Here is a 27,982-nt window from a genome sequence, read left to right as displayed (position 1 = left end):
GTGATTAGGAGATTTCAACCATCAATGGTACAAAATCCCTTTGAGCAACTATTGGCTTTAAAATAAGAGGGAACAGTGGAAGGGTATGTAGAGGAGTTTGAAAAATATATGGGAGCCCTTAAGGAGATTGATCCAGATTTTGTGAAGGGTATTTTCCTAAATGGACTCAAGGAAGAAATCAGAGCAGAGGTCAGACTTTATGATCATCCTACTCTATCTGAGGTAATTCATAAATCCCTTATGATAGAGGACAAAAACTCAATAGTATAGAAGAGGGTGAACCCTAGACCTAACCAATATTCTAGGAATACATTCCCTAGTAAGTCAGTAACAGTGGAATCAAAAAATTGGGGGGATAAGAAAGGGGAGCAAGCAGGGGGAAGCAGTAATTCAATGGCTGTAAGCAGTACAGGGTCTAGTAACAGTACTAGGGGGAGGCTTTAAACATCTTACTGGGTCTGAGCTGAGGGAGAAGAGGGAAAAGGGGTTGTGTTTCAGGTGTGATGAGCCTTTTAGTAGGGAGCATAAATGTAAAAATAGACAATTGAGAATGATCTTGTTAGAGGAGGATGAGGAGGAAGAAGAGTCAAACTTGGAGGAATTTGGAGTGGCTAACCTTAATTCCCTACAATTGTCCCTTTGGGCTATGGCTGGGGTAACATCAACCCATTCTTGGAAGGTAAGGAGGTGGTGGTCCTAATAGACTCAGCCTCACAACTTTATAGCTACTGATCTGGTGGAAAGGTGGAAGCTCAAGGTGCAAGCCACTCCTAAATATGTGGTAGAAGTGGGGGATGGGCACAAGATTCACTGTAAGGGAAGATGTGATCAGTTGGCATTGGTAGTGCAGGGGTTGGAAATTCAGCAGAATCTGTACTTGTTTGCCTTACAGGGGGTAGATGTGGTGTTGGGCCTAGAATAGTTGGCTAGTCTGGGCAAGGTCAAGGCAGATTTTGGCAAGTTAGAATTGACACTAAGGAAGAAGGGAGTGAAGTACACCATCAAGGGGGATCCTGCTTTAGCCAAACACAACTTTCCTTGGGAGCCTTCATGCAAGTTTTGAGAGAAGAAGGAGCAGGGTTGATGCTACATTGTCAAGAAACAGAAACTGGTTCCAAGTCTGTCCAGGGGATTCCAGCAGAAGTTGTTGAAGTATTGGGAAGTTTTGACAAGGTGTTTGAAGATCCTCAAGAATTACCACCAAAACAAAGACATGATCATGCTATTCACCTCAAGGAAGGTTCAAATATCCCCAATTTAAGACCTTACAAATATCCTCATTATCAAAAAAATGAGATTGAGAGGTTGGTTCTGGAGATGTTGCAGGCTGGAGTGATAAGGCCCAGTATTAGTCCATATTCAAGCCCTATCATTTTAGTGAGGAAAAAGGATGGAGGGTGGAGGTTTTGTGTTGATTATAGAGCCCTCAACAAGGTAACTATTCCTAATAAGTTCCCTATTCCCATCATTGAGGAGTTGTTGGATGGGTTAGGAGGGGCTAGTGTGTTCTCTAAACTTGATCTGAAATCAGGCTACCACCAGATCAGAATGAGAGAAGAAGACATAAAAAAAACTGCTTTCAGGACACATGAGGGGCATTATGAGTTTGTAGTAATGCCTTTTGGACTCACCAATGCCCCCTCAACCTTTCAGGCTTTGATGAATGAGGTCCTTAAGCCTTTTCTAAGGAGGTTTGTACTAGTTTTTTTTTATGATATCCTAGTATACAGCAGGGACATTTCAAGCCATCTTGAGCATTTACAAGCAGTGTTAGGAGTGTTGCAGAGACACTCTCTCAAGGCAAACAAGAAGAAATGTACATTTGCCCAAGAGAAGTTGGAGTACTTAGGCCATATGATTTCAGGCAAGGGGGTGGAAGCAGATGCATCAAAGATTGAGGCTATGAGCTCTTGGCCTATCCCTAAGGATCTTAGGGGTTAAGAGGCTTTCTTGGACTAACTGGATACTATAGAAGGTTTGTCCAAGACTATGACAAGGTAGCCAAACCCCTCACTGAATTGCTGAAGAATGACAACTACTATTGGACTGAACAAGCCACAAAAGCCTTTGAGATGTTGAAGCTGGCAATGCAGAACCTTCCACTCTTGGCAATTCCTGACTTTTCTAAACAATTTGTGGTTGAAACAGATGCATCTAGCCAAGGGTTGGGGGCTGTCCTAATGCAGGATGGGAGACCTCTAGCCTTTTGGAGTAAGGGGTTGTCTTTGAGGTCTCAACAAAGATCTGTTTATGAAAGGGAGTTGATGGCTTTGGTGCAAGCAGTGCAAAAGTGGAGGCATTACCTCATTGGGAGACATTTTGTGGTGAAGACTGACCAGAGGAGTTTGAAATTTCTCACTGATCAGAGGTTGTTTACAGAAGAGCAATTTAAATGGGCAGTCAAGCTCATAGGTATGGATTTTGAGATTCAGTATAAACCTGGCAAGGATAACACTGCTGCTGATGCTCTCTCTAGGAAGGGAATGTATGCTGCTATTTCTCTAGTCTCTGTGCAGGAAATAGAAGATTGGACTCAAGGGGTGAATCAAGACCCCAGATGGAAACAAGTCATCCAAGACTTGATTGTTGCACCAGGGTCTCATGCAGGGTTTGAGTTCAAAGGGGGGTTATTGCTAAATAAAGGCAGACTGGTTCTTCCACAGGGTTCCAACAGGTTGGCTTTGATTCTAAAGGAGTGTCATGAAACTCCTATGGGAGGTCACTCTGGTTTTTTCAGAACCTATAAGAGGATTGCTAGTTGTGTTTTCTGGGTTGGAATGAAGAAGGATATCAAGAATTATGTGGAGGGGTGTGATGTATGCCAAAGAAACAAGCACTCTACCCTTACCCCTGGGGGCTTGCTGCAACCCTTGCCTGTTCCTACACAGGTTTGGGCTGATATTTCTCTGGATTTCATTGGAGGTCTACCTAGAGTGCAAGGGAGGGATACCATATTGGTAGTAGTTGACAGGTTTACCAAGTATGCTCACTTTTATGTCCTGGGTCATCCTTTTACTGCCAAGGAAGTGGCTCTGGTTTTCGTGACTGAGGTAGTAAAATTGCATGGATTCCCTTCTTCTATAGTCTCTGATAGAGATCCTATTTTTGTGAGCAGTTTTTGGAGAGAGTTGTTTAGGCTAGCAGGCACTAACTTGAAGATGAGCACCTCTTATCACCCTCAAACTGATGGGCAGACAGAAGTGGTTAACAGATGCTTAGAAGGGTACTTAAGATGTTTTGTAGGGCCTAGACCTAAACAATGGATGAGGTGGTTGTCATGGGCTGAATTTTGGTACAACTCTACCTATCATGGCTCCACTGGAATGACTCCTTTTAAGGCTCTCTATGGCAGAGATCCTCCTCTGTTGATCAAGGCAGGGGAATTTCCATCTAAGGTAGCAGATGTCAATCAATTGTTGCACCAAAGAGACCTCATACTAGGAGAACTCAAACTTAACCTTACTAAGGCTCAAGACCAGATGAAGAAGCAGGCTGACAAGCATAGAAGACAAGTGGTATTTGAAGAGGGAGATTGGGTTTATTTGAAAATCCAACCTTATAAACTCAAGTCCTTAGCTTCAAGACCTTTTGCTAAGTTAGCTGCTAGGTACTTGGACCTTACAAAATACTGAACAGGGTTGGAGAGGTGGCATACAAACTGGAGCTCCCTAGCCAAGCAAGGATACATCCAGTGTTTCATGTCTCTCTTCTCAAGAAGGCTCTCAAACCAATTATTTTTCAACTCAACTCCTTTTGGAAAGCAATCGGGAGTACAAGACATCCTGTATGATATAATACAATAATTAAGCACACCTATCAGACCAGGTGACTCTCATACTGATAGGAATAGGAATAAGCTTCCTATCAAACACGTGTATGTAAGGAGAAATAAGAGAAAAGAAGGGTAGTTATTTTTCTGTTTTCCTTGTTCTGTTTCAGTTGAGGGTTAGTTAGAAGAGAGAGTTTCTATAAATAGAAACTAGGAGATCATTAGAAGGCAGTTTGTAAAAAGTGAGGAAGAGAGATATAACTGATTTGGAATCAGTTATCATCTAGGAGGGAAAATTCCAGAAACACAATTGGTGTAATTCAATTGTTCAAACATTCAAGATCAATTCTGATCTTGAATCATTCATTCATCTTTACATTCTATTCTTTCTATTTCTAAATCCAGTTCTTAACACTAAGATATGGCTCCTCTAAAATGAGTTTGCCTCTAAAATGAGAAAGTAAGAGTGTATTTGCCCTTAAATTGGTGAAGTGCTTAGTAATCTTAACCAACTAGATCTAGATTATCCACGGGTGGGTACACCTTTATTTCCTCACTTTAGAGACAAGCTTATTTTTAAAGGAGATTCCCCCCTAAACAAATGCTTCATAAAAGCATATTAAAAACAATGAAAATCAGAAAAGGTGTATTTCTGAGAAGACTGATTCATTAATACTCCATATTAAAAGTACATATTCATTAATTTACTGAAAATATTAGAAACATATCTGAAACCAGAATAATGCAGTGGAATACCTGTTGCAATAGTAAACAGCACTCTTTTCATAGACCGCAATTGCACAGTTATACAACTCAATTGCATCCAGATAGTTTTTGGATTGCATTGCCTTGTTACCTGAGAGAAACAACAATTTCTGGTTTTAAAGCATCTACCAATGATCTAGCATTGTATAGTTATTGTCAAACAAAACCGTCATTGATCCAAATTTAAATTAATTCAATCACACAAATCTGTGGTGCAATATAAAGATAAATCTTGGCCTATACAAACATTGGAAATGTGTTACAGTTTGCTTTTGATTAAAAAAAGGCATGGCATAATTCAATTCCCGCCAGTGTGTTAGAGAGAGAGATTTTCAATTCTTCCAAGGATAAAATAAAGCCTGTTAAAGCCTGCACATCATACCTAGCGATTTTAGTGATTCAGCCAAATTCTTCAAACTAAACTCTTGACACCCAGATTTTTCCATATCCTACATAGCAGCAGAGTTTATGTTATCAGAACTAAAAAGACAGTTTTAGTGAAGAATTGGTCTATGGAGATCCCATCATCCCAATGCATCATTTGATCTATATAGTCAACCCTGCCTAGTGAGATAAAGCATATCTGGTTCAGATTCGAAAATAATTTCATTATTAAAGAATCTTAATGTCCAAAATTCAGTGTTTTTCACACACAAAAACAGTTGTAGAAAACAGCTTTTGGTATTACCAAACACCCTTGACCCTCTGAAGTTATGGTTTTGGAGCAGCAGTCATTTTAAGTTTCAAGTACAAAGATGGTATATTGAAGCAAAAGAGCAGGTATGTTTTAAATTTCAATATCAACTAGAAATAAAATGTATGCTTATTCACGATAAAGACATAAAATATGCCATACCATAAAGGCATCGTTCAATAAACAGGATGCTTTCTCCAGTTGCAGTGGGTCATCAATCCCATCAACGTTGGTCCTAAAGTAGTCAATTTTCTCAAGAGCAGCAAAGAATTGTACACCTAGTTCATCTTTAGATTCTGTTGTCAAATTTGAGAAAATATTAGTGTAATGCCAATTAAAACCTTTTAATGTACCCCAAAGTAATCATTTAGGAAACTAGATTCAATATTACATTTTCAACTAGGACCTGGATTAATGTACATAAAAAATCGAAAGAAAGAAAAATTACATATTTAATATTTTGAAAACACAATATCTGATTATCAGGAAAGTCCAGATCTGGACCAACTTTCCTAAAATATGATTGACAACAAAATTAGGGGACAACATTATTGTTGTAATATTGTTAGATGAAGGCTATGAAGACTGTGTATTGAATAAAACCATAAGACAACCTAAGCAAACTTTTCCAGACTAACAATAAATTTTTCTGGTAATAAAAAGATTAAAAGAAAAGGGGGCATCCCAGTGCAAAGGCTCCCGCATGATGGGGTTTGAGAAAGACATATGTACACAGGTTTACTCTCCCAATCAGAGAGGTTACTTCCAGGATTTGAATCCATTTCCTCCATGTCACAATGCAGCAATCATGGTAGCGCATTGGGGCTCATCCTGACAAACAAGAAATTTCAAGTTTATTTGTTGCTCAATTTTTATCTTTCCTTTCACTTAACTCATTCTGTCTATCTCAGAGCTATCCACAATTAAGTAACCAAACCCTACGCCATGTTGGTCCAGTCCTGTTTATAACATTCTACAGCGCATGTTAATGTTCAGAAATTTTTCAAAATATATTATGAAATTGTAACTTGTTGTTCCATAAATATCACTATCCAAACGAAGGATTAAGTTGAAAGACTCTAAACTTGCATTGCAAAAGAACCCAAAATGACTTAATTCATTTTACTTGTAGTGATGCTTGTCAGAGGGTCCAAAAGCCCTGAACTTGTCAAACTACAACAGATGAATGAATTTAAATGTTACAAAAAAATAAAGTTACCAACAATCAACATCCTCTCCTTGGTAATCTTGGGATAAAAAATGATTTTAAAACATGCCATAAAATGGAAGATCTTTCAATCACTCTTTTTAAATGCCATAAAGGAAAGAGATTAGCCTACCAAATGTGTTACGCCTCCGTATCGAATCTTCATCCTGATCAAGTTACATATCGTCATGAAATATATCAGAAGCAAAAACAAAAATTTGAATAAAAACACAATTTTAAATCAACAAGGTAGTACAGGACGAACAAAGAAAGCAAATAGATAAATCATAAAAACACTTCATCAACGTGAATAGTATGTACAGTTGCTTGCTAACTTCCGAGATGTTATAGGAAAAAACAATGGCTAAATCTCCATAGGAAGGCTAAAAAAGTTACAGCAATCGGATGACTTGGTCCTTCAATAGCAGCAAAGCAACAAATCTATCATCCATGTTACAAACAAGGCAACGTTAAAAAGAACAAAAGCATAACGTGAAAAGTTGCCAAACTCAGCATAATTGAATGGTTGAGTACTTGAGTACATGGTGGATAAGCACTAAGTACCATAATTTATTTTTGGCATGGGTGAGTGTATCCTATATGTTTTTGTGAACTTCCATTTCCTAGAATAGACAGGCCCATCTACAAAGGCAATGCTTATTTCCATGTCCATACTCATACCGGTTGACTACTTAAGAGCAGCAAAAAAAAACCGCTAGAAAGTTTGCAGGTGCGTGACAGAATTTTCATGCCCTGCTTTTGTATAATTCATTGTTTTCCATGTCAAGCCATTTCCAAAAAATGGCTGAGTTGGACACTAAAATTAAGGAGGTAGTTTTCACAAATTTGCCAAAAGATGCATGCTAATAGTGAAATTATAAACTTTTCCACAGTATCAGACACGCATCACCCATATCACCAACAATAACAATTAAAGAACAGCATGTGAACAAAATCAAGCAACTAAACAAAAAAGGGAAACATATTAACTCTATTACGCAGAGTGGGGAAGCATTTAAATTAGGATAATTGTGTTATTTAAGAATTTTGCCTTATTTCAAATATCTTTTCATCTTTAATAAGTTATTGTTGCGAGGAAAATATCATCTGATTAAGATTTTTTCAGGGATCTTCTTGTTAGCTTTAATAAGTTAATTGTTGCAACGAAAATATTAATCTGATGATTAAGATATCATGATACCCCTCTTCATATGTTATTTAGACTTGATGTTTCATTGTACAAAGAAATTATTACGCTTGAATCCGAAGGATAGTTTGTTCTGTTTTGGAATCCCCAGGGTGCTTAGTTCTTTTCATATCCCAGTCTACACCACTCAATCCATCAAGCAAACAAACAAACTAAAAAAGTGACTCAATTTGTGAGATTTAACATGACTAAATTAGCATAACACTGGAATTTTAAAAAAGGGTAAGCAATACTTAACCGGAGATTTCGGTGCCTCGGAACGATTTTGAGTTTGAGCAGGGTTCTGAGGAGAGAAAGATGAACTGGAAGCTGCAGCGGCATCCACGGAATGTGGTTGTTGAGGAGGAGCAATGTCTGGCTTAATAGTTTCACATTGATTGTTTGCATCAAGGGATTTGAATAAATCAATGAGTGAATCAGGGTTTGCATGATCATCACTTTCATGGTTGTTAAGCTTAAAAGCCTCAGCCAAACACTCCCTAGCAACATCAATCCCTTCAACATCAACCCCAGAACCCGGTTCAACTATTCCAAACCAAAAATAAAAAAAGAGAATCAAACAACAAAATTAAATTAAAAAAATCAGAAGAAATGGATTAAATGATAGTTGAAAACTTCAACCTAATTAATAACATATACGATTCATAAATTAAAAGAAAAATAAAGTGGGAATTGAGAGAGTACCAGAGTTGAGGAAGTGTAAGAAGGAACGAACTATGCGACGAGAGAGAGGGGAATCGGTGGCGATGTGAGTCATATTCTGAAGAGAAAGAATAAAAGTGAGAAGCTATATGAAGAAGAAGAAGAAGATCAATATCATAAACATTATTATGAGTGAATAAAGAGAGATTGTTCTAGAAACTTCTCACATAAACAACGGGCAGCGAATGTAGTTGCAGTGCTGGGTTCGACAGAACACTTGTTCATACAGATTCAAAACATTGGCCACGCAAAATTTATATCACATTTTACGAGTTATTAATCATTCCAGTCATTGGTTAGTTGACTAGCTAATATGGCCAGTTGTACTGTTGATTCTATCTACTGATCTCAATAAAAACACCCCAACTGAATCCGAACTTAGCGGGGAAAGCCCAATGTGATCGGGTTTGGATTTTATCCGAGTTTAAGTTTCGGGTTCGGATTCGGGTTTGATATATCAAAGACTCTAACCCGAACCCGTCCCAAAGTAATATAATTCAATTTAAAATTGAAATTTCTGTCATGTACGCATTATTTTTAATTTCTAATTTTACTTTACATACTATTAGATCTTGAGCATAAAGAAATGAAATAATATAAGAGAAAATAGAAATCTTAGAGAAAAATTATACGAAAATAATATCATATTTTTCTTAATACATTATAATTTTTGGGTTTTTTTTCGGGTTCGGGAATAATATTTTTATTTTCAACCCTGTAGAGTTTGGGTTCAGGTTTTTGAATTTCGGGTTTGAGTATGTGCAAACCTGACCCAAGGCATTCCTAATTCTATCGTACTAATTAATATTAGTTAATAAATTTATATTTTATTTTTAAAAAAATTATTATCACACACATAGATACCAAAACGGACATTGTTCGTGGCGCACTTGTATAACCTGCATTTTTTGTGGTAGAACATACAAATTTTGCTCATTTGCCCATTTTGCTTAGCCCGTTTTGCCTACCAAGTTCGCGGACATTTTCATTGGCAAAGCGGACTGCCTATAAATATAATTTGAGGAAAAAGAAAGAAAATTTTAAATAAGTTATGATGTAATGTGTTTTTTAATTCCTAAAAAAAATTGTAATCTAATGTGATTTCTTAATCTTCATATAAAATATCAAAAAAATTGTTAATTTTTTATCTTCAACTACTTTATTTAATTTTATTTTATTTATTATATAATTTTTTATTTTTTTTAAATTATTCAATAATGTCTGTAGGACGCCCATTAGTCCGTTTTAAAACAGACATTGCATTGAATTTTGTCCGTTAAACCAATATAGACATATCTGCGCCTGCTTATATTTGTGCGAGTATTTGCAGGCACGGACAAAATGGATCAGACAACTCATTTTACTATCTCTACGCACAAGTATTCATTTAAGCAATCAAAAATAAATTTGTTAATACAACAAAATCTCACTCAAATAAATTTAAAATATCTCAATCAATATATATTTTTAGTTTTAATCATGATAGAATAACTCAGATTGATTAGACATCTGATTCCCAGTTGGTTCATCAGACCGAATTTAAAACAAAATAGGAGTATATATGACCACTGTATTAAACTCTAGTTGTAGATGAGAAAAGTGTTACCCATCCTTATTTTAAATTTTTTAATTACAGAAAAATAGTTTGTATATCAACATAAGAGTACATACTACTAATATATCATTATCCATCATTTATATGTGAATAGTAATTGATTATTATAATCAAAATAATATATATACATCAATACAAAGAAAGCACAAAAAACTTTTCAATGTTAAATACTTATTAGGAAAAATTGTCAACACCTGTCCTGCCCGATGAGTAAAATTGCCTTAAAAAAGAGAATATTCATGATTTAGAAGGTTAATTCTATATTTTCATGTTATATTTTAATAATAACTAAAAAAGAGAACAATAAAAATATGTATTCTCAAAACATGATAGAATATTGGTACGAGACTGTTGTGACCCATTGTAGACGAGCTCTTGATTTTCTCAATTAGGAGACGATGCAGAATATGAAAAATAAACAACCACCTCAAGTTTCATATTAGATAAGGGGACGTATTTGTTGCACTAAGGAGCTCCTAATACGTAAGCTAAAGTAATGGACTATAATTTACAGAACTTCATTAGCTCACTGAATACTAAAGCCTTTCAGCGGTCAGAATGTACTAAAGACGAAGATTGTGATGAGGAAAAGAGTAACGAGTCCAAAAACTTGAACTGCATATATTGTGGATTACAATTTGCAGTCAGCGTCCATGACCGTAGGAGAAAGCAGAGCATGATATTTATACTTTTCGTCTTCTTCTAGAGCCCTGGAAATAAGCAACAAAACTTCAGAGGTAAATTTCAATACATATATCAACAATTGCTTAAGGGAGCAGCAAAATACCAGGGTAGGCCTTGTAGCACGTGCATTTGTATTGACAACTTCTGATGCTGAATTATCCGTGCAATTCCGCTTTCCACTCACACTTGCTGCACCAAAATTTGGAGCATCACTGGAATAATTTTCTTGAGCATATACAAAAGTGGAGCACACAAACAGGATGTCTTTCCACAAAAATGTTCATTTTAAGGCTGCACTTGTACTAGTTGTATTACACCAGTATTTGGATTAATAGTATAAACAGGTTCTAGAGTTTGGCATCACAATTTCTGAACTCAAGTCCCTAGTTTATTTTTATTCCAGTTAGTTTTAAAAAAATTATACTACGATCTAATATAGTGTTGTTAAGATAGCAATATTACATTATATGAGTGAACAATAGTTAACATAACTCCTGTTATTCGAAAAGAAGATATTATCTCAACACGAATGATTTTGCCATGTTAGGAGGAGACTGATGGTAAATAGTCAAGAATATTCATGATTTAGAGATGAATGTTTTATAGATAGACATTATTTATTTATTTAATTCTTATTTAACGACCTATACACTAAAGCTTGGTTGTTGTAACAGCTGTATGTTATCAAATCATTAAAGATTTTGACCTTCTGTAGCTGCTATTATAATCAAACTTTTTAATATGGTAGCAATGCATAGACGTTTGTCCATATTACAATAATAGCAACTATTTAGATTCTAAAAACTCTTCGCTTCTTTTCCATCCCTATTTCAACATAACTAATGTTCTAGCCTGAAATCCGTACCCAGGTGATTTTTAAAACACGGCTCTGGGTATTTCTAATTCATCATATTTTTCACTGATCTTCACCAACCCAAACCACCAAAACAATTCTACAGTCCAACTTGAACTACCAAGACACCCAATTCTAGGTCCAGTTTTAAAAAGCTTCTGAATACAGTTCACTAGACAAATAGCTGGAAGTAGATGTGACTAGCTCTGGCAAATAAAACTAGCTTATGATGACCAAGAAAGCTGATGAAATATCTCCTGCTTAGTGTGTAACGATTCCAACAATGACCAATATAAAATTAGGAAATGAGAGATTATGATGGAGGCCACAATTAATTAGCGAAAGGGACAACTTGCAGCAGATCCAAAAACCCAATGTGAGAAAGTGCAATAGGCTGAAAGTAACTAACTCTAGGCTGGATTATTTTGCATATGAATGATGGAAGCATAATATATAGGAAGGACTGAATAACTGGTGCCTATAATCCATTTTTTCTGCATTGTTAATAAACTAACCAACTACATAGTGCTTCCTACTGCATAAGATCTTCAATATCAAATAGGCATTAGTTACCCATTTAATAAAATTTCATAGTAGCACCATACAATCAAATAGCAGACATAAGATCTATTTGATTATTGCTGCACTACTTACCATTTTCCTGATTTAGTGATGTTCCCTCTTTGGCTGCTACACCTCCTATAGTAGTAGTACTTTTCTCCATGCCACTGAGAAAAGAATGTTCATTAGGATCACTGCAACACGTAATAGGTATTTTAATTCTTATTCTAAACGGGGAACTCATCAGGATCTCACTAAAACTCATAGTAAAAGAATAAAAGTTATCGTCGTCTAAAACTCACCGGTGTGAGAATTGATTATTTGAAACATCTGCCAGAATATCTTGCTTCTACATGAAAATATCAAACAATATTCATAAGAATTGTTTCCACAAGATTCCATAAGAACTGTCATGTTTAACAAGAAGAAAGCATCACTGGTCCAACCAAGGATCATATGGCAAAAATCCTATAAAAAATATTTAAGGGATTACTGTTCGCCATTTGAGAAGAATATAGGCCCCCATATGACATCACAATTATTAGTCTGCTAAGTCATGACAGAAGGTGCCAGCTATCCCATAAGCTTAAACTAAGATTAGTAGACTTATAAATGCTATTGAGATCTATTTAAATATTAAAGGATTTCTCTCATTTCTTATATATATTGTAATTGATTAGGTATGCAAATATGTAAGGCAAAGCCAGCAATATAGCATCACGCCGTCACCATCAAGGGACTCAGCTTTGTACACTGTTATAAATTCAGAGGCCGACAATCATACTCTCAAGCAATCCAGTCATTCTATTTTCTGACAAGTCGGTATTAGAGCTCAAGTCTTGCAGGCCTGATAAAAAATGAGCCATCCCACTGTCCTAGCAGTCCCATTGTCCAGCCACCATCAAGGCTTGTTTGCCAGCCCTGGCCTCAAAGTCCTCCAATCGGCAATCACACTAATCACCACCGTTGAGTCACAATCTAGAAATCCTAAAATATCTAAAGAGGTCTCAACAAATTCTTTTTATTTGTAACATGCTCCAGTTTGTGAAATCCCATTGGGCTTGAAGCCTGAACATAGCACAAACCTACTAAACTTTCTGATGGAATAACTGATTTAATTGAAAATCAAAGTGACAAAGATCAAACTCCTGACGACTTGGTCAATGAGACTCCTATAACATATCAAGCAGCAAACTCATTTCAAATGCTTAAGCTGTTATTAGATTAACAATGACTCATCTCACAACAATAATCACCACTCAAGCTTTCAGTAAGCAAGAAAAATGTGGAAACTAATGCTTTCAATGTTTTAGCCACATTAAATATTATTTTTCCAATCATTCCTGAAACATACTTACAAGAACATGCAAGTATGCCAAATTATTAAGTTTCTAATATTTAAATGAACTTCTCACAAACCTTTGAGCCACAAGTATCTTTGACGTGGGTTCTGGGGCGCTTGAAACTTTGGACAGTATCCTTGCAACTTATTACAGCATTTTCTGAAGAACAAGCAGCAGCTCTTTTCAATACACGGGTTGGCACATTTGATTCTGCCAAAGAATCTTTACAGCTCACAGAACCACAAGATGAAAGAAGGTTGTTCTCTAAAGTCTTTTCACAATGGTTAGAAGTAAGTTTTTGTTGCTTCTCAATAGTAGAGCATTCATGCAAACCAATTGATCCAGAATCACATGGAGGCACATGTTTTCTACGTTTCCCTGAAGGGATATCAGGCCTCACAGTTTTAGCATTTGTTATTGCTTTCTTTGACAAATCATCTGGTTTCCTTGAAGCCAAGTCCAGCACACCATAAATATTAATATTAGACAGTTGGACACCCTCTTGACCCTTGCGACCATGCTTAGGAAATGCTTTTGCAGGCTGATAGCATCAACAAAAAAATTAACGGCATCACAAAAAACATTATCACACATTGTTTACACACAAATTATACCTTCTGAGGAACATTAGACTTAAGTCTTTGGAAGACTCTACTTAGAAAACCTTCATCAAAAAAGGACTTTGCACTTTTTGAATTAGCCTGCACTTGACAGATACATTAAAAAATTGCACAAGACAAAACAAAAATTATACAATGGTATACAATTAAATCTTAAGTGTGAAGCATGGACAAGCCACAAAAAAACATACATCCTTCTTAGTGAGACTCGGTCTATATAATGACGAAGGTAGCAAAATCTGTCCAGGGGATTGTGATAAAGAAATTGCATTGTGATTTAATGCATTCAAGTGAAAAATCCCAAATTCAGCCAGCATGTGCAGCTTCTGCATTTCAATAATCTCAAATAAAACTTACATACAAGAAAAATAAAGTAATTAATGAAAAAATTTAGGAAACTATTTTACAGTAGTCATCTGTGGATCAACAGCGTCCTCAGCTTTTCTGATTGCTCGAAAAATACTAAATAGATTTAAGACATCACCATTAACAAGGTCCAGATCACCATCAGCTAAACTGACATCAGTGAATGCCTGCAGGACAAAAAAGAGTGGACTACAAAAAGGTAATCCAGACATGCCATCATCTTTAGAACTTATAGCCATATGCCATAATGAGTAAAACAGAAACTAAAATAAGTTATTGGATAATAGCAATACATTACCTACAAAGGTCAGCATACATTTTTTCATCTTGACAGTCTTCAAATGGGAAGTCACTACTATGAGCAAGGACATGAGTTAAGAAGACCAAAATGTACACTGGGTAATCAAAAATTGCTCCTTGCACAGCAGAAGTTTGTCGTTTACGGTAATCCTTAATAAATTCTGCAATGTATTTATTGTTCTAAAATGAACAGTATCAGTAACCATTAATCAACAGAAATAAACAGCAACCTAATGATAGAAATGATTTTAGAAAATAACATCAACAACAAAAATAATAATGGGAAAATTGCAATATTTCTTACGGGATTATAACGGGAAATAAAACTCTAAATTAGTTGATATGTGAACATTAATTATGACATCTCAATTGGACATCTAATAAGATCTGAGAAATTTGGATGTTAGGGGAGCAAGATAAGTTACAAAGGTAATTTATTTATAGCACACTTTACATACAAACATAATGAAATGTATTGTAAAACATAAATGGGAAAGTAAAAATTGCATGCATAAAAGACGTAAACATACATTATATTGCAGATCCTCAATGCCATCTGTCACTGCCATTGCAAAAGCACATGCAAATCTGATAGGTAGTTTGCGCTCCTTCAATAACTTTTGTGTTTTATTAAGGAATGTGCTCCTAACAAAAGAAGAAGAATCCTGGAATATGAAAGAAGACACTCAAAAAAGGGTACAAATAAATAGTATAGCAATGACTTAAAAAATCATGACTCAAGGGTACTGGTAATGTTGACCTCGCTTACCAAATTTCAGACCAATTGAACACAAATAAGTGCTAAATCAGACCAAAATCCATTAGTTTTTCAAAATGAGAGCAAGCAGCAGATTATTGATTTATTTTAAATTGTCCCATATGATATGTTTTCGTTAATAAAAAGAAAGGTGCTATAAGTTTTCCCCTGTTTGCAAATTTTGGCAAATGAAAAGGTGAAATTTCATATGCAAATTACTGTTTGGCCATTAACTTCTAATAATTTTAAAACTTCACCATTATAAACCAGTTAGCACTTATTTATAAATATAAAAAAAGGATTATAGACAAAAAAATTAATATTTTTTTGTAGAAAATAACAATCATTGTTCTTCAATGTCTCCAATGCCTGTTTGGCGGGCCATGGTAGGAAAAGGATATCATAGAAAGCAGGGTAAGAAAAAAAATAGAATATGAACAAGATAAGCTCTTATCATGTCCAGTGTTTGGTGTGCACCATATAATGATGTCATTGATGTAGTGGTGACCGTGGTGGCACTGTGGTGGTTGTGACAATGGCATACAGGTGTGAGGGTTGGGGGAAATTGCACTATTCTATCCTACCCATTTCTAGCTCAGCTCCCCTCACAAGATAGAAAATACACTAGGTGAACAAGATAAGACAAGCCAACAGGATAGGCTTATCCTATATTCCTATCACATATAGCTCATCAAACTCTAGATTGCAATAGTATAGGACAAGACAATCATTTCTTGTCTCTCTTATCTTGTTCACCAAACGAGTTCCATTATTTGAAACTACAATAAAATATAGATCCAATCTACTATTCCTACCTGCCCAATTATTTCAAATGTCAAGAGCCCAATGTACATACCTTCGCAATCAAAGTAGTAAGTCGAAAAATCTCAGGGGTAATATGTAAATCCCACTTCCTAGAAAGCAAAAGAATTGCCTTTGCAGCAGCTAATCTGATATGAGCGCAATCGTTTTCACTACACATAATAAACAGATGCAATTTTTTATTCAGAAAATGCAATGCAAGAATTCCAATAGTTTGAGGGCAGACGAAAACAGAGAGCAGTACAAATAGTCAGCCAGACATTGTTTAAACCACATGTTAGAAGCTCAGTAATGAAGACCATTGAGAAGTATAACAACACCTATATTAATCACCAAGATCAAATAGAGATATTTCACCAAACAACAATGATCAACTATAAATTGGTTAGCAAATAATTTAGAAGCTCGTCAATTATGAAATCCTTACTACATGACTCTCATAGCAACACTAAGCTTATAGAAAAAAAAGTATCATACTGGAAATTCATATACAATAGGCATATAATCATGCAAAGGAGCCAAGAAAAACAGTTTTTTTTTGGTACACTGACACAAGGAGCTTTAAATTAACACTCTCTTGCAAGCCGCATCATTTGTCAAAATAAACAATTTTATTTTGAAAATAAACACTTTCGATACTTTATCACTTGTTTGATTAGGAGCTAGAAGATAGAATCACTTATCAAACTTGTAATCAGACACAAAATGGTTTCTAATTTTACTTGGATCATTTTTGTCAAATGTTTCCGGAGAAACATTTTTTTCCAAGGCTAAACAAATAGGGTCCTAATAAGTCAATATGAATCAAGGACAAGCTACAGAGTAAACAAAAATACAGAAATCAACTTAAATATTTATTAAATTGATGAGCAATAAAAGTAAAAACATTGACCCTAGAACTAGTGCCGGTGCATACAAAAATATGTCTAAAAAAGGAAATTACTTTAGTAGACATACCAATTGCCTTCTGCACCCGTACTAATGAAACTATCACTTTCCCGTAGCATTCTTGACAGAATGTCCAACAAACCACCAATACCCCGTTTGACATGGTTTCCTTGATGAGGCAAAAAACTCTTCACTAGTGTTTTCAGCCCATAAATCTGCGAAAATAGGATGACAAAGAAATTACGAAACCATTATTGAAGAAAAATAATGAATACTACTTCAAACATCCCCATCTTTCTAAATGGTCCATCCCTTATATTGCGTTGACAAAAGAAATGGTTTATTATTCATATCTGAACACATTATTTTAGCACCACGGCATAAAATTTAAACCATTTTCCCTTTAAATGCATGTGCTAAACCAACAAGTTTTATAACGCAAAAATCACAACTATTTCATATAGGGATGCTTTTAATTAAGGAGTAACGTTCTGACTCAAGAATGAGATGTGAGTTTGTCTTGGTGTGTAAAGGCACACATGTGGAGCTACCCCAACTTTCCCCCTAATGCATCCATTCCTAATATTATCTTGTTTAGTGTGACCACTCATCCAACACAACTCATGCATTTACCTTAAATGAAACATTTTAAACCAAAGGAAACATCTATTATGTGAACACAGGAATAAGCAGTTAATCACTATTAAACAAGTGGACCCACATTAAACGATCACATGAGATGATGAGAATTGTTGCAGACATAAACCAATTCAGCTGTCTCCATCTAATAGTCAAAGCTTTTGTGTTTAGTTGGCTCTCAATACTCCAATTCTTCATAAATATAATAAACTTTCCAAGGAAGAGGTAAAAAGCATCGAACAGTAAAATGCAAGTTACAACATACCTGGTACGGTTAAAATGCTTAAAAAGCATCCAACAGTAAAATGACAGCCGTTAATATCTTTAGTTCATGAAAAGTATAAGATAGAGGTGGTTGACATGAGTGAAAATATCTCATAAGTGCTTGATATAAACCCAACTCCTTAACTAAGTCTAAGATTCAAACAGAGAATGCAGATATATCACAATTTTTTAATCTTTCAATCCCTTATGTTTTATAAAAACAAAAGGAACAACTACTAATATAGGCATCGGAACATCATTTCCTTTTACTCTTCAAGTTTGTATCTACAGCCAGAATAGAACTACCATATTCGAAAGCTACTTCTGATTTCTCATACTAACCTTTAGTTGGCAAGATTCGCTGCAATGAGAGGTATCATCAGAGGGTGTCTCAGCACGACCATCCTCCAAGTGCTCCATCTAATCAAACATGTGACTTTCATATCAATTATTTTCATTAACAATTTAAGCAGGTAAAACACTTCCACAGAACAACAACCTTGTGCTGGCTGAACAAACTAAACAAGCAAGACAATTTATAGTTTAAATTCAATTACTTGAATAATCTTCTTGCAAATATATGTTGTGATCTCTTCATCTCTAGTTTCAAATGTTGTAAAGGAATATTGTGCAATGCATCCAAGAGATTGCAAAACTGTCGGGACATTCCACTGGCTATACAAATAATCAATTAGTCCCTGGGAACATACATACAAAAATCAGAGGGATTGTGTTAATAATAACAACTAGTTATTATTTGGGTCAGTGTTTTTCACTGAATAGTTATGGCTTTATTCGATGGTAATGCCCAAAGCAATCAATATTTATTAACAGTGAAATAAATAGAAAAATATGTTTTAGTTGCACAACCCTCATGCAACAGAATATTTGTTTTCTCCACTAAAATGACAGTGATACTGTTGGATGCCGCAACAACACAAAATAAGTGTACCTCGTATAAGCTTAAGAAAACAGATTGCTCATAACTCAATGCAGCAATTGCAGAGACTGCCAACTTGGCCTGTGTGCGAGTTCCATCCAAGCACATTCTCTCAAGAAATGGATAAATATCACTTCAGAATAAAAACACAAAAGCAACATTAGAACTTAGAAGGATTGCCAAAGGTTAGTTCATATCTAATTTTAAAACAGTTAACTCAAAGCTCAAATTTCATTGAAAGGCAGAAACTCGATTTATTTATCTCCAACAAATTCACCATTTTAATCATAAAAATATGTTTCCTAGAATGCTTACTTGCTTAGAAACCTTTTCATCCAGGATAAGCCTCAAAATCATACTTTCCTAAAAAAGAGGGGAAGAGATATCTATTTTTTTAATAAAAAGGCAGATTTTTCCACCTTACTCCATCAGACACATGGTTTCATGTTACTGGACATTCATAGAGAACACAAAGAGAAAGAGATGTTACCTGAGATGGAAAGAAACGTGAGAGCCTGTCTTTGCTACTACTTCAATCAGCCTGTCATTGACAGGGCTTTTCCTCTCCAGCAACATTTGGAACTGATTTTCCAAGCCTTTCAACATTGAGGGGAATATTCTAACAATAGCCTAGTTATTGTAAAATGGAAAAACAGTTTATCAAAAGAATCCACATCAAGAGACTATTACCTGACTAATATTTTGCATTATACAGCATCTAATTTATTTTTTATGCAGCAAGGTCATATGATTGTATGCCCAAAAAATAACAAAGAACTGCTAAGAAGCAATATTTTATACCAGAAGAAGATTCACAGAAGAATCTTCCAAGTGATTATTTCCACTTTCGTTATGTGAAAGATAATCTAAGATACAGTTGACATGTTCTGAGCTGAAAATATTAGGTGAACATTTGGAGAAGAGTGAGCGTAGAAACTCATAAGGATGATTGCCATCTCCAATCATTACCAGAAGTTTGCCCTGAATAAAAACAAACCAACGGAGACAGAAACATGGGGAAATGATGGTTAAATAAACTAACAATGACAAAAATAAACACTTGAGAGAAAAATGAGTATGAAAAGAAAGCAGGACAACGTGGCCCAAAATTTATGGCAAAGTTAAAGAAACTTCAATCCTGAAAAAATTAGTGTATATGCACAAAATACTTACTGAGTGATAAAAAACCTATAATTCGTCCTAAATGCAATTTCTATTATAAATGCAGTCACAGATTTGTAGCTGTTACATGGGTAGTTTAGTCACTCCCTAACTCTTGTACTACAGTGCATAGCGCATTGTAAACCAACATTCTGGTTTAAATAAGCTTTCAGTCACCGTAAATCACATTTTTTAAGTTTAGACCCTATTTAAATTTAACAGTTTAAGTCTCTAAAAGTACCAAAAACAAAGTGCTTGAAGGACTAAAAAGCACATTGTTTATTGTAAAATGAGGGACCAAATAAGAATTAAATTTAAATAGAGACAATCCAAAAATCATCATACTTACAAGTTACAGGGGCAAAAAACTTATGCAAGCAATTTTGTATATCAATATAATACTGGCTTGCACCCTATTGAGAGAAAGGAAGCGAGAGAGAGATTGATTTAACACTTTTTGTATACAAGCAACAGCTTCTGACATTTAATCAAGAACACAATGCATAAGAAGGTTTACTCTCACTCAGGTTTTCTTTCTTGTGTAAGCTTGCTTATCTCTCCCTCCCTTGGAACCTAACAATATATCTCATTATTGGGGAAGTTCTAGAGATTTTACACATTGTGTATACAAGCAACAGCTTCTGACATTTAAACAAAAACACAGACGCGCCTCCCTCACTTGCCCTTTGTCTATCTCTATCAAATAAATCAACGCATCACTAACATAATCTGAAAAACTAATCAAAATGAGTTCAATGCAGGTACTTTCCCATGACATGCACCATTACCTATCAAATTTCTAGCATATAACAGCTGCCTAGTTATCATGCACAGATAGATTCAAATAACACTCATAGAAACATGGATATAAAATATTTTACACATAAAGTATTGCAAGCAACATAGCTGGATAAACAAACAACATACTTGGATCACTTGTCCATTTGTGAAAGTTTGTTCCTCTAACAAGTGTTCGAGTGATTTAAAGACATTATTATCTTTAATTTGGTTTAACTTCTGAAGGCACTCTTTAGCTTTGAGAGAATCTGGGAAGGATGCAGCTATTTTGGTAAAAATAATTTCAGTCTTCTTCAGTATTTCTTCAGGACAGATTTCCTGAAATTGTTAAAAAAAACTCCATAATTTTCAAGCTAACAAATAATGGTCAGAAAGCAAAAAAGCTACACATGTGCAACATGCTGACGCCACATAAGTTGTTAACTATTAATTATCGATTTGAGGAAGAAAAATACTAATGGAAAACAAAGTATATAGAAATAAAATCCCCTTCTCAGTTCTCCTCGGTTCTTCTGTAAGTAAGAATCTAGTTGAGAAAATTACAACACCAAAGTGGAAGCATATGATAAAATATATACAAGACATGCACCCTCATAGAAGAAACAAAACTTTAGGATTTTATCTTCAAAGCACAAGAAAACGACTGAAAAGTAAAAGCACTCAAACACTGTATTTGTACCTTCAATTTCTTCCGCAGAGCCAAATAGTTTTTCATTTCATCTTGCAACCTGAAAACAGAAACAACTTAAATAATAGTCCAGTTGCATCTTGTCCACATAGCATGTTGGAAAGGATACCTTCTCTTTTGAGTCAAAATAGTATCCAGTGCCTTTTCGTGAAGAGAGCTGAAAAGAGAAAACATATGTATCCAGTGCTTTGTCCTTTCCTCAACAGAAAGATGCTCCGGAAATAAATTATCAGCAAGAACAAATTCCATGTTCTGTGATCTGAAATATTGCGAAAAACATTTATATCTGACAAGTAAACTCTAATTTTGATTAACTGGCTATCTAAAGTGCACAAGCTGACCTGAACTCCTTACAATCTTTATCATAACAAAGCATCATAAATTTACATGGAATCTGTTCATAGTGATCACTAACTGGCATGCTGCCATCACAGCATTTCTTGCAGTAATCTTGATATACCTCAACCAACTTCTGCAAGGCCCTCTTTCTAACAGATATCTGGAAATGCATTTTTCATTGTCAGGAATTCCATATTGTGTCCTTCAGAAAGCAAAATGATTCAACAGCACATACCTTTTTATCCCGAAGTCTTTCAGTGGCTTGAGATATTAGCTTGGATGGGACAAGTTTCAGGTTTGACTTGGAAATATCACAGGCGACAAGAACTGCCTGCATTCTTACTCGGTCATCAAAGTCTAGCAAACGATCTTCAACAGAAGCTGCATAGTTGAAAGATATCAAAAATTACTTGCATGAAATTGTGAGGGCATTTGATTAATGAATATGGAACCAACTACATAATATCAACAAACTATGACAAGAAGATATTTTGAGCAGCTTACTGATAATTTCATGTGATTCTCTCCCATATGGATTTGCAGCATAGAATGCATTGGCACACTGTAGAGCACTAATTCTGACATCGACAGATTTATCAGAAAATCTTTTCAAAAACTCCACAAAAAGTTCAGGATACTTCAGTGCTGCATGGTGCTCAGGAAGTGCAAAAAGTTTCCCAACCAAATTAACAGCTTTTATCCGAACATCAACCTGATCAGCCTTTGAAGAGGATTGCAGATATATTATAAAAAGATAAGAATACTTTGAAGAAAAAAATATACAAAAGAATCATTGCAAAAACAAAGGAATTAATTCCAAGCAGTTGGATTCAGCATGTATGATATTTCAAGTTTGACTAGAAGAGGATATTCGTATACCAATAGCTCCTCAATTAAGCTTGGAATTACAGCAAGAAGCATCTGAGGTGCACACTGGAAAACTCTAAAGATAATTTCATGGTAAGATTCTTTAAGCTCACAGCCCACAGAGTCTCTGTCATGTATACAAGAAGTTAAGAACCTACAAACTAGGTCATTCAGTTCATCCTCTAGTGCACAAGTTTTGATGACTGAAGAAGCAAGTTGATAAGCAGCACAAGTTGTGTCCTGTTGTTTAGTCGGGAACAACAAAATCAGATTTGGAAACAAGCTGGGCTTCATTTATTAACAGAAAAATGTTTTTAAAACACAGAACATCCTGGATGGATAAAAGAAAACCCCATAACATCTACATACAACTACTGTTCCGTAATTATGAGAAATGGTATTCACATTAAACAAATTCAAGTTGCTTAATAATTTTCACATCCCCTTTCAATGATTTCAGCTTGCTTCTTGCAAGACTTTACAACCAAACAAGATTTGTTTCAATATTACATTTTAAAGCTATAGTATCATCGAAGATCAGGAAATGGCCAAAACATGGCTAAAAGAACAACTTCTCTCAACTTGATTGCAACAAAGACTATGCAAAGTTTTGGCCACTCTAGCTATGAAACTGAGCATACATTAATGGCAAATATTTTAGAAATGAGGTAGTAAAAATAGTCTAAAAACAGCATCTGTGGAACATATCCAATATGTTGTGTATCGTGAATCAAGAAAATAAATAACACATACAAAGCAAAAAGGTCAGAAAAAGAATAAATCACATTTTTAGCCTTTTAGAATAATAGCCACATCACATTATTGCAGCAAAATAGGATAAATGTATGAAAAAATGTCGCTCTAAAAAAGTATCTTTGATCATAGTGGGCTTCTCTATGTAAAACTTGTTTCTTATGAAAAATATACATTATATAAGCATAAAAAAAATAAAGAGGAACTTACTTTTCTTTCCTTTAAAAGGTTTCGTAAAATCACTTCCAATAGTTGCTGAGAACCCTCCTCACTCTCATTCAATATGTTTATCATTATGGAAGACATGGAATAAATCAAACTATCATGGTGATCATCTCTGCAAAAAGGTGTGAAGCAGATTCAGTGTCATTAATTAATTCCTCCATGAAAATCAACAATTGCAAAAGGGCTCAATTTTTTGCAGTTAATAAGCAATGCTACTGGACAGGAAATAACAGCTACAGGTCATGAACTACAACCTCCACTCAACTGCTGCAAATACTTTATGGTATTTTTAGGGAAGTTGATAATATATGACATTCACTATAAGCTAAAAGCTAAAATTTTGGCTCAACTGGGACACGGTTAGTTCCAGACAAATATACCTTCCAAAAATCTAAGAAAATTTAAGAGACTTATTTCCCAATTAAATAGGAAGCAGAGAAATCCAGTAAAACATTTAAGCACAAAGATGGTAGATGGAGAAGGTAGATCTCAACCTCACAACAGAAAAGAAAATTTTGAACATCTCAAGAACAAGTTTGGCGCAGTCAATCTCCAACATTATCACACAGCACCTTAACTGAGCCACAGTCTCCAATACTTTAACCCTTTTTGAAAAGTACGGACTTGCAGTATCAGCAAGATCCTTAAACAAACTAATGATAAGTTTAAATACATCCTGAAATCATAGAACAAACATATTAGCAATCAGCGTCAAAATTAAAATGGCACACAATTCAAGTTCTAAAAAGGGAAATGTGCACATAGTTTCAATTGTATTATGCATAATGGGTACCTTTAAATACTTGTCCTCAAAAGGTGGCTCGGGTGCCATTACTCTAAAGAGTTCGGTGACAGAAATAGCAATCAGAAGCTTAACATCCTTATCTTCTTGTCGATGTAGACCATGAATCAATTCAACTAAAGCATTTGCCAGTGGTTTCAAATCAGCATCCCGTTTCTTAGCAGCTTGCACTTCTTTTGCTGTTTGTGGCAGTTCTGACTGTTCTAACTGAGACAAAGCATTTGCAGCTTGCTGCAAAAGAGTGTAAACATAACAATAAATAATAATTCCTTGCGTAGCATGCTAAATATCTTAGGTTACAACCACTATCTTCTCAGACTGTTTTTTTACACCATTTTCTACATAGTTGGTTAATGATGTATAAAATTGTGATTAATCACATGTATTAGATAGTATCAGAATGTTTAATGGATGATGTAAAAAAAATTCTTAGATATGATACATATATGGAAAATTTTGAAATTCAAGATATGCTACAGTTTAGATATGTTGGTACACATTTATAATAGACCTATTGTATATAGAAATATGGAATATTTATCGAGAGACAAATCATTTCCCATGACTACATAACTATGATAATTACAAGATGGGGCATTAGGTTGAGAAAGATTTTAGGGGAAAGGGCATTTTACTCAAAAAGTATTAAAAGGGAAGCCTGGTGTCCCTATATATATATACAACTTTAGTCTCGCAAACGAATCTGTTTCCGACATTTGAACGCATGACCTGCATATTACACCCTTGGCATTGTCCCAGGGTATCGGTTATAAAATAAAAACATCGAATACTCTTGGGATACTTATGTACATGTATGGGTACGGTGTACAACACTGATGCTTTGTTGTTATTGTAGTATCTAGGTTTCATATCACATAGTTAATGCAATAACCTGAACAACCACAAACTAAAATATCAATAAATAAGATGTAGAAAAAAGCGTGAGATGATGATTCTTACTTAGATTACTAAAAGTTGAGACTGGAATTCAAATATAAAGCATCTTAGGTTTGCTCACTGCATAACTACAGTTACAACATTCTGCTCGAAATTCAAAATTATACTAGCGATTTGTCATTAATAGCACAGATTTCAAAACAAAAAACGAGTGCGAAACGCACGCAGCTTCAGTTTTATTAACGATGAATAGCAACGATTTTCAAATTTACGAACAAAGAAAGCGAGAGAGAGAGAGAGAGAGAGAGTGAGAAGGGGAAGGGGGAAGATGAGGTTTACACGAAGATATTTGACGATGAAATCCTTTTTGGGACGAGTTTGTTGAGCGAGTTGAGTTCCGATCTCGGAGAGGAGTTGCAGCGAGCGCTCACTCATGGTTGCAGTGATGAGCGAAGGAAGGAGTGAGCAGTTACGAAAAAGCAGAGAAGGTGTGAGTGTGAGTGTGAATGTGTGCGTGAAGTTTACTGTTTGAGAAAGGAGAATAAAGGGTTGTTTTGCTTTTTCATTTGAGCGCGGAGAGTCCCGCTATTGCACGCGCGTGACCACCAATCGCCAAGGGCATGCCTAATTTAAAGCCAAATTGAATGAGATGAAGATAGTAGGATGACAAAAAAAAACTCATATTGAAAATATCATCAATATATATCTACAATAATAGCTCGATGTTTAACTTATGGTACTTGCACATTTATAAATTTATTTATTAATTAATTTTTATATATATTTTTTTATTATTATTTTAAGATTATGTATTATCTATTTTATAGTAATATGACTATAATTATATAAATATCTTATTATTGGTGTAATATTATTCTTATCTATTCATTGTTACCAAATATATAAATATATAATAAAAATTAAAAACTTGTTGAATATCGGTGTGTATCCGTTATCCATACTAGTACCCAAAAAACAGTATGGGTTTTGAGCACAGGAAAACACAACTCGTTTATCTTTGACCTCATTGCCATTCATATACTTATTTTCTAGCTATATGTATATATAAGTGAGCGAACTTAAATGGCCATTAGGAACATAATTTCTAGTTAGGATAGAAATATATAAGTCAAACATGATGGTATTTGCTCAAGTCTGGTTCAAATATGATGGGGATCTGATTTAACTAAGTTTGGGTTAATTTTTCAACATTTGTTTCGTTTCGAGTTTTATGATACTCATCTCGAATCTGTCTGAACGCTCATTTATATATATATAGTCATTTGCCCTTTTTGAGTTTCCAATCCTACCCAAACCCATCTTTCAACTCTACCCTCTAATCTTACCCTTCCATGCGCCATATCCGTTCAAGCTACACTTTCTCACATAACTTGTTAAATATCCATATGAATATTTAAAGTGCTCGTCTTTTTAAACTTATTGTTTTTCATGGATATAACTAGGGGTGAGCATGCACTGGCCATATCCGTCCACCCAATTTGGCTCGATTATGATTGGGCCTCATTAGGTATAAGGTCAGGTTTGAGCTCAAAACTTAGACTCATAGAATATTTAGGGTGAGGTTGGGGACAATCATGACCGGTCATGATCGTCTCATGATCACTCACTTATCATGTTTGTACGTGTATTCAATTGTGTATAGATTTATGACATCTCTTTGGTAAAAAAATATTATTAATTCTATAATTTTCCATCATATATACATGATTAATAATATATATACATATATCAAATTACATATTCATAATAAAAATTAAAATATTCAGAAAAATTATTTAAAAGAAATATCCATTAAAATCGGGTTTGAGTTTAAAAGTTGTCATAGTTGATATTCGAGATTGGATTAGCTTTAGATCTAAGGTCAAATCCAAATTCAAAAAATCAACTTACCAATATTCCAGGTCCAATAAGAGACAAACGTTACCTAACACTATTCACTCATAGCTCCTCAAACCTAATCTATTGGTACTTCATGTATACTATCATTCAAATAAAAATCCAAAAATTGTCCATAAACACACATAACCTAATGCATTATCCCCAAGTTTTCAAGGGGTAGACATTTGTTGTCCCAAAATAATGTACCATTCAATGTGCCGTTGTTTGTAATTGGTTAGAAAAACAATTAATTATTGCAATTTTAATTTAAATGTATTTATTCAACCAATCATTATCACTGACATATTGAGTGACACATATTGTGAGACAACAGATGTACTCTCGTTTTCAAGTAGTCGGCTCGCTTGTTTTTTGTAATTGCTACCCAATCAGAATGTGACAAATATAACTGGCAAAACAAATATTTAAAATTTAGATGACTTACCTTAACTCATATTGGTAAATGATATAATTTCTTTAGGTTACACATAACATTTATATATGTATAGACAGTTTAAAATTTTGTATACTGATAGTTTTTTTTAAGCTTCTTTCAT

At 34.8% G+C, this 27,982-nt stretch overlaps 2 protein-coding genes and 1 long non-coding RNA gene across 8 annotated transcripts in view; all 3 read right to left on the bottom strand.

Annotated features, from left to right (window-relative positions):
• Positions 1–4,517, bottom strand: part of LOC109360278 — an 8,679-nt gene extending 4,162 nt beyond the window's left edge. The window contains exons 1-2 of the long non-coding RNA XR_002109151.1: positions 4,185–4,517; positions 283–289 (exon numbers count right to left, since the gene is read on the bottom strand). This is a non-coding gene — a long non-coding RNA (uncharacterized LOC109360278). The remainder of the gene's footprint in view (positions 1–282; positions 290–4,184) is intronic.
• LOC109360277 (small glutamine-rich tetratricopeptide repeat-containing protein-like) overlaps positions 1–8,528 on the bottom strand; it is a 15,034-nt gene extending 6,506 nt beyond the window's left edge. Inside the window, exons 1-7 of one of the 2 annotated variants that reach the window (XM_019605039.1) lie at positions 8,512–8,528; positions 8,327–8,402; positions 7,881–8,167; positions 6,569–6,602; positions 5,391–5,527; positions 4,917–4,983; positions 4,526–4,625 (exon numbers count right to left, since the gene is read on the bottom strand). In XM_019605039.1, coding sequence (XP_019460584.1) covers positions 4,526–4,625; positions 4,917–4,983; positions 5,391–5,527; positions 6,569–6,602; positions 7,881–8,167; positions 8,327–8,399 — 698 coding nt within the window. In that variant the 5' untranslated portion in view covers positions 8,400–8,402; positions 8,512–8,528. Of the gene's footprint in view, positions 1–4,525; positions 4,626–4,916; positions 4,984–5,390; positions 5,528–6,568; positions 6,603–7,880; positions 8,168–8,326; positions 8,444–8,511 lie in introns of those variants that run through there. The other variant, XM_019605040.1, reaches the window with a different exon arrangement.
• Positions 10,300–26,153, bottom strand: LOC109360275 (sister chromatid cohesion protein PDS5 homolog A). Of its 5 annotated transcripts, none has more exons than XM_019605037.1 (28): positions 25,866–26,152; positions 24,621–24,860; positions 24,322–24,503; positions 23,813–23,939; positions 22,862–23,092; positions 22,487–22,703; positions 22,218–22,363; positions 21,985–22,142; positions 21,753–21,902; positions 21,635–21,683; positions 21,085–21,273; positions 19,798–19,977; positions 19,487–19,626; positions 19,009–19,129; positions 18,614–18,754; positions 18,399–18,476; positions 17,223–17,368; positions 16,300–16,417; positions 15,217–15,351; positions 14,685–14,866; positions 14,428–14,575; positions 14,212–14,346; positions 14,015–14,101; positions 13,477–13,941; positions 12,360–12,406; positions 12,151–12,224; positions 10,747–10,832; positions 10,300–10,669 (listed from the first exon to the last, which is right to left on the bottom strand). In XM_019605037.1, exons 1-28 carry the CDS (start codon positions 25,959–25,961, stop codon positions 10,643–10,645), a joined length of 4,095 nt encoding a protein of 1,364 aa, XP_019460582.1. In that variant the 5' UTR covers positions 25,962–26,152; the 3' UTR covers positions 10,300–10,642. The 5 variants fall into 5 exon arrangements, 3 of the variants coding, with proteins under 3 accessions (XP_019460582.1, XP_019460579.1, XP_019460581.1); XM_019605034.1 differs by having other exon boundaries at positions 12,151–12,251; positions 22,862–23,089; XM_019605036.1 differs by having other exon boundaries at positions 12,151–12,251; positions 22,862–23,089; positions 23,822–23,939.

Source organism: Lupinus angustifolius, chromosome LG11 (assembly GCF_001865875.1).
Source record: "Lupinus angustifolius cultivar Tanjil chromosome LG11, LupAngTanjil_v1.0, whole genome shotgun sequence".
NCBI lineage: Eukaryota > Viridiplantae > Streptophyta > Magnoliopsida > Fabales > Fabaceae > Lupinus > Lupinus angustifolius.
This window is presented reverse-complemented; position numbering and strand designations above follow the sequence as displayed.

Excerpts from the sequence above, each read along its gene's own strand:
- LOC109360275 (XM_019605034.1), bottom strand. The coding sequence starts at position 25,961 with ATGAGTGAGCGCTCGCTGCAACTCCTCTCCGAGATCGGAACTCAACTC. Across the intron at positions 21,903-21,984 it reads AAAGATTGTAAGGAGTTCAG|ATCACAGAACATGGAATTTG; the intron begins GTCAGCTTGTGC and ends GCAATATTTCAG. Across the intron at positions 16,418-17,222 it reads ACGGGTGCAGAAGGCAATTG|TGAAAACGATTGCGCTCATA; the intron begins GTATGTCTACTA and ends TATTATGTGTAG.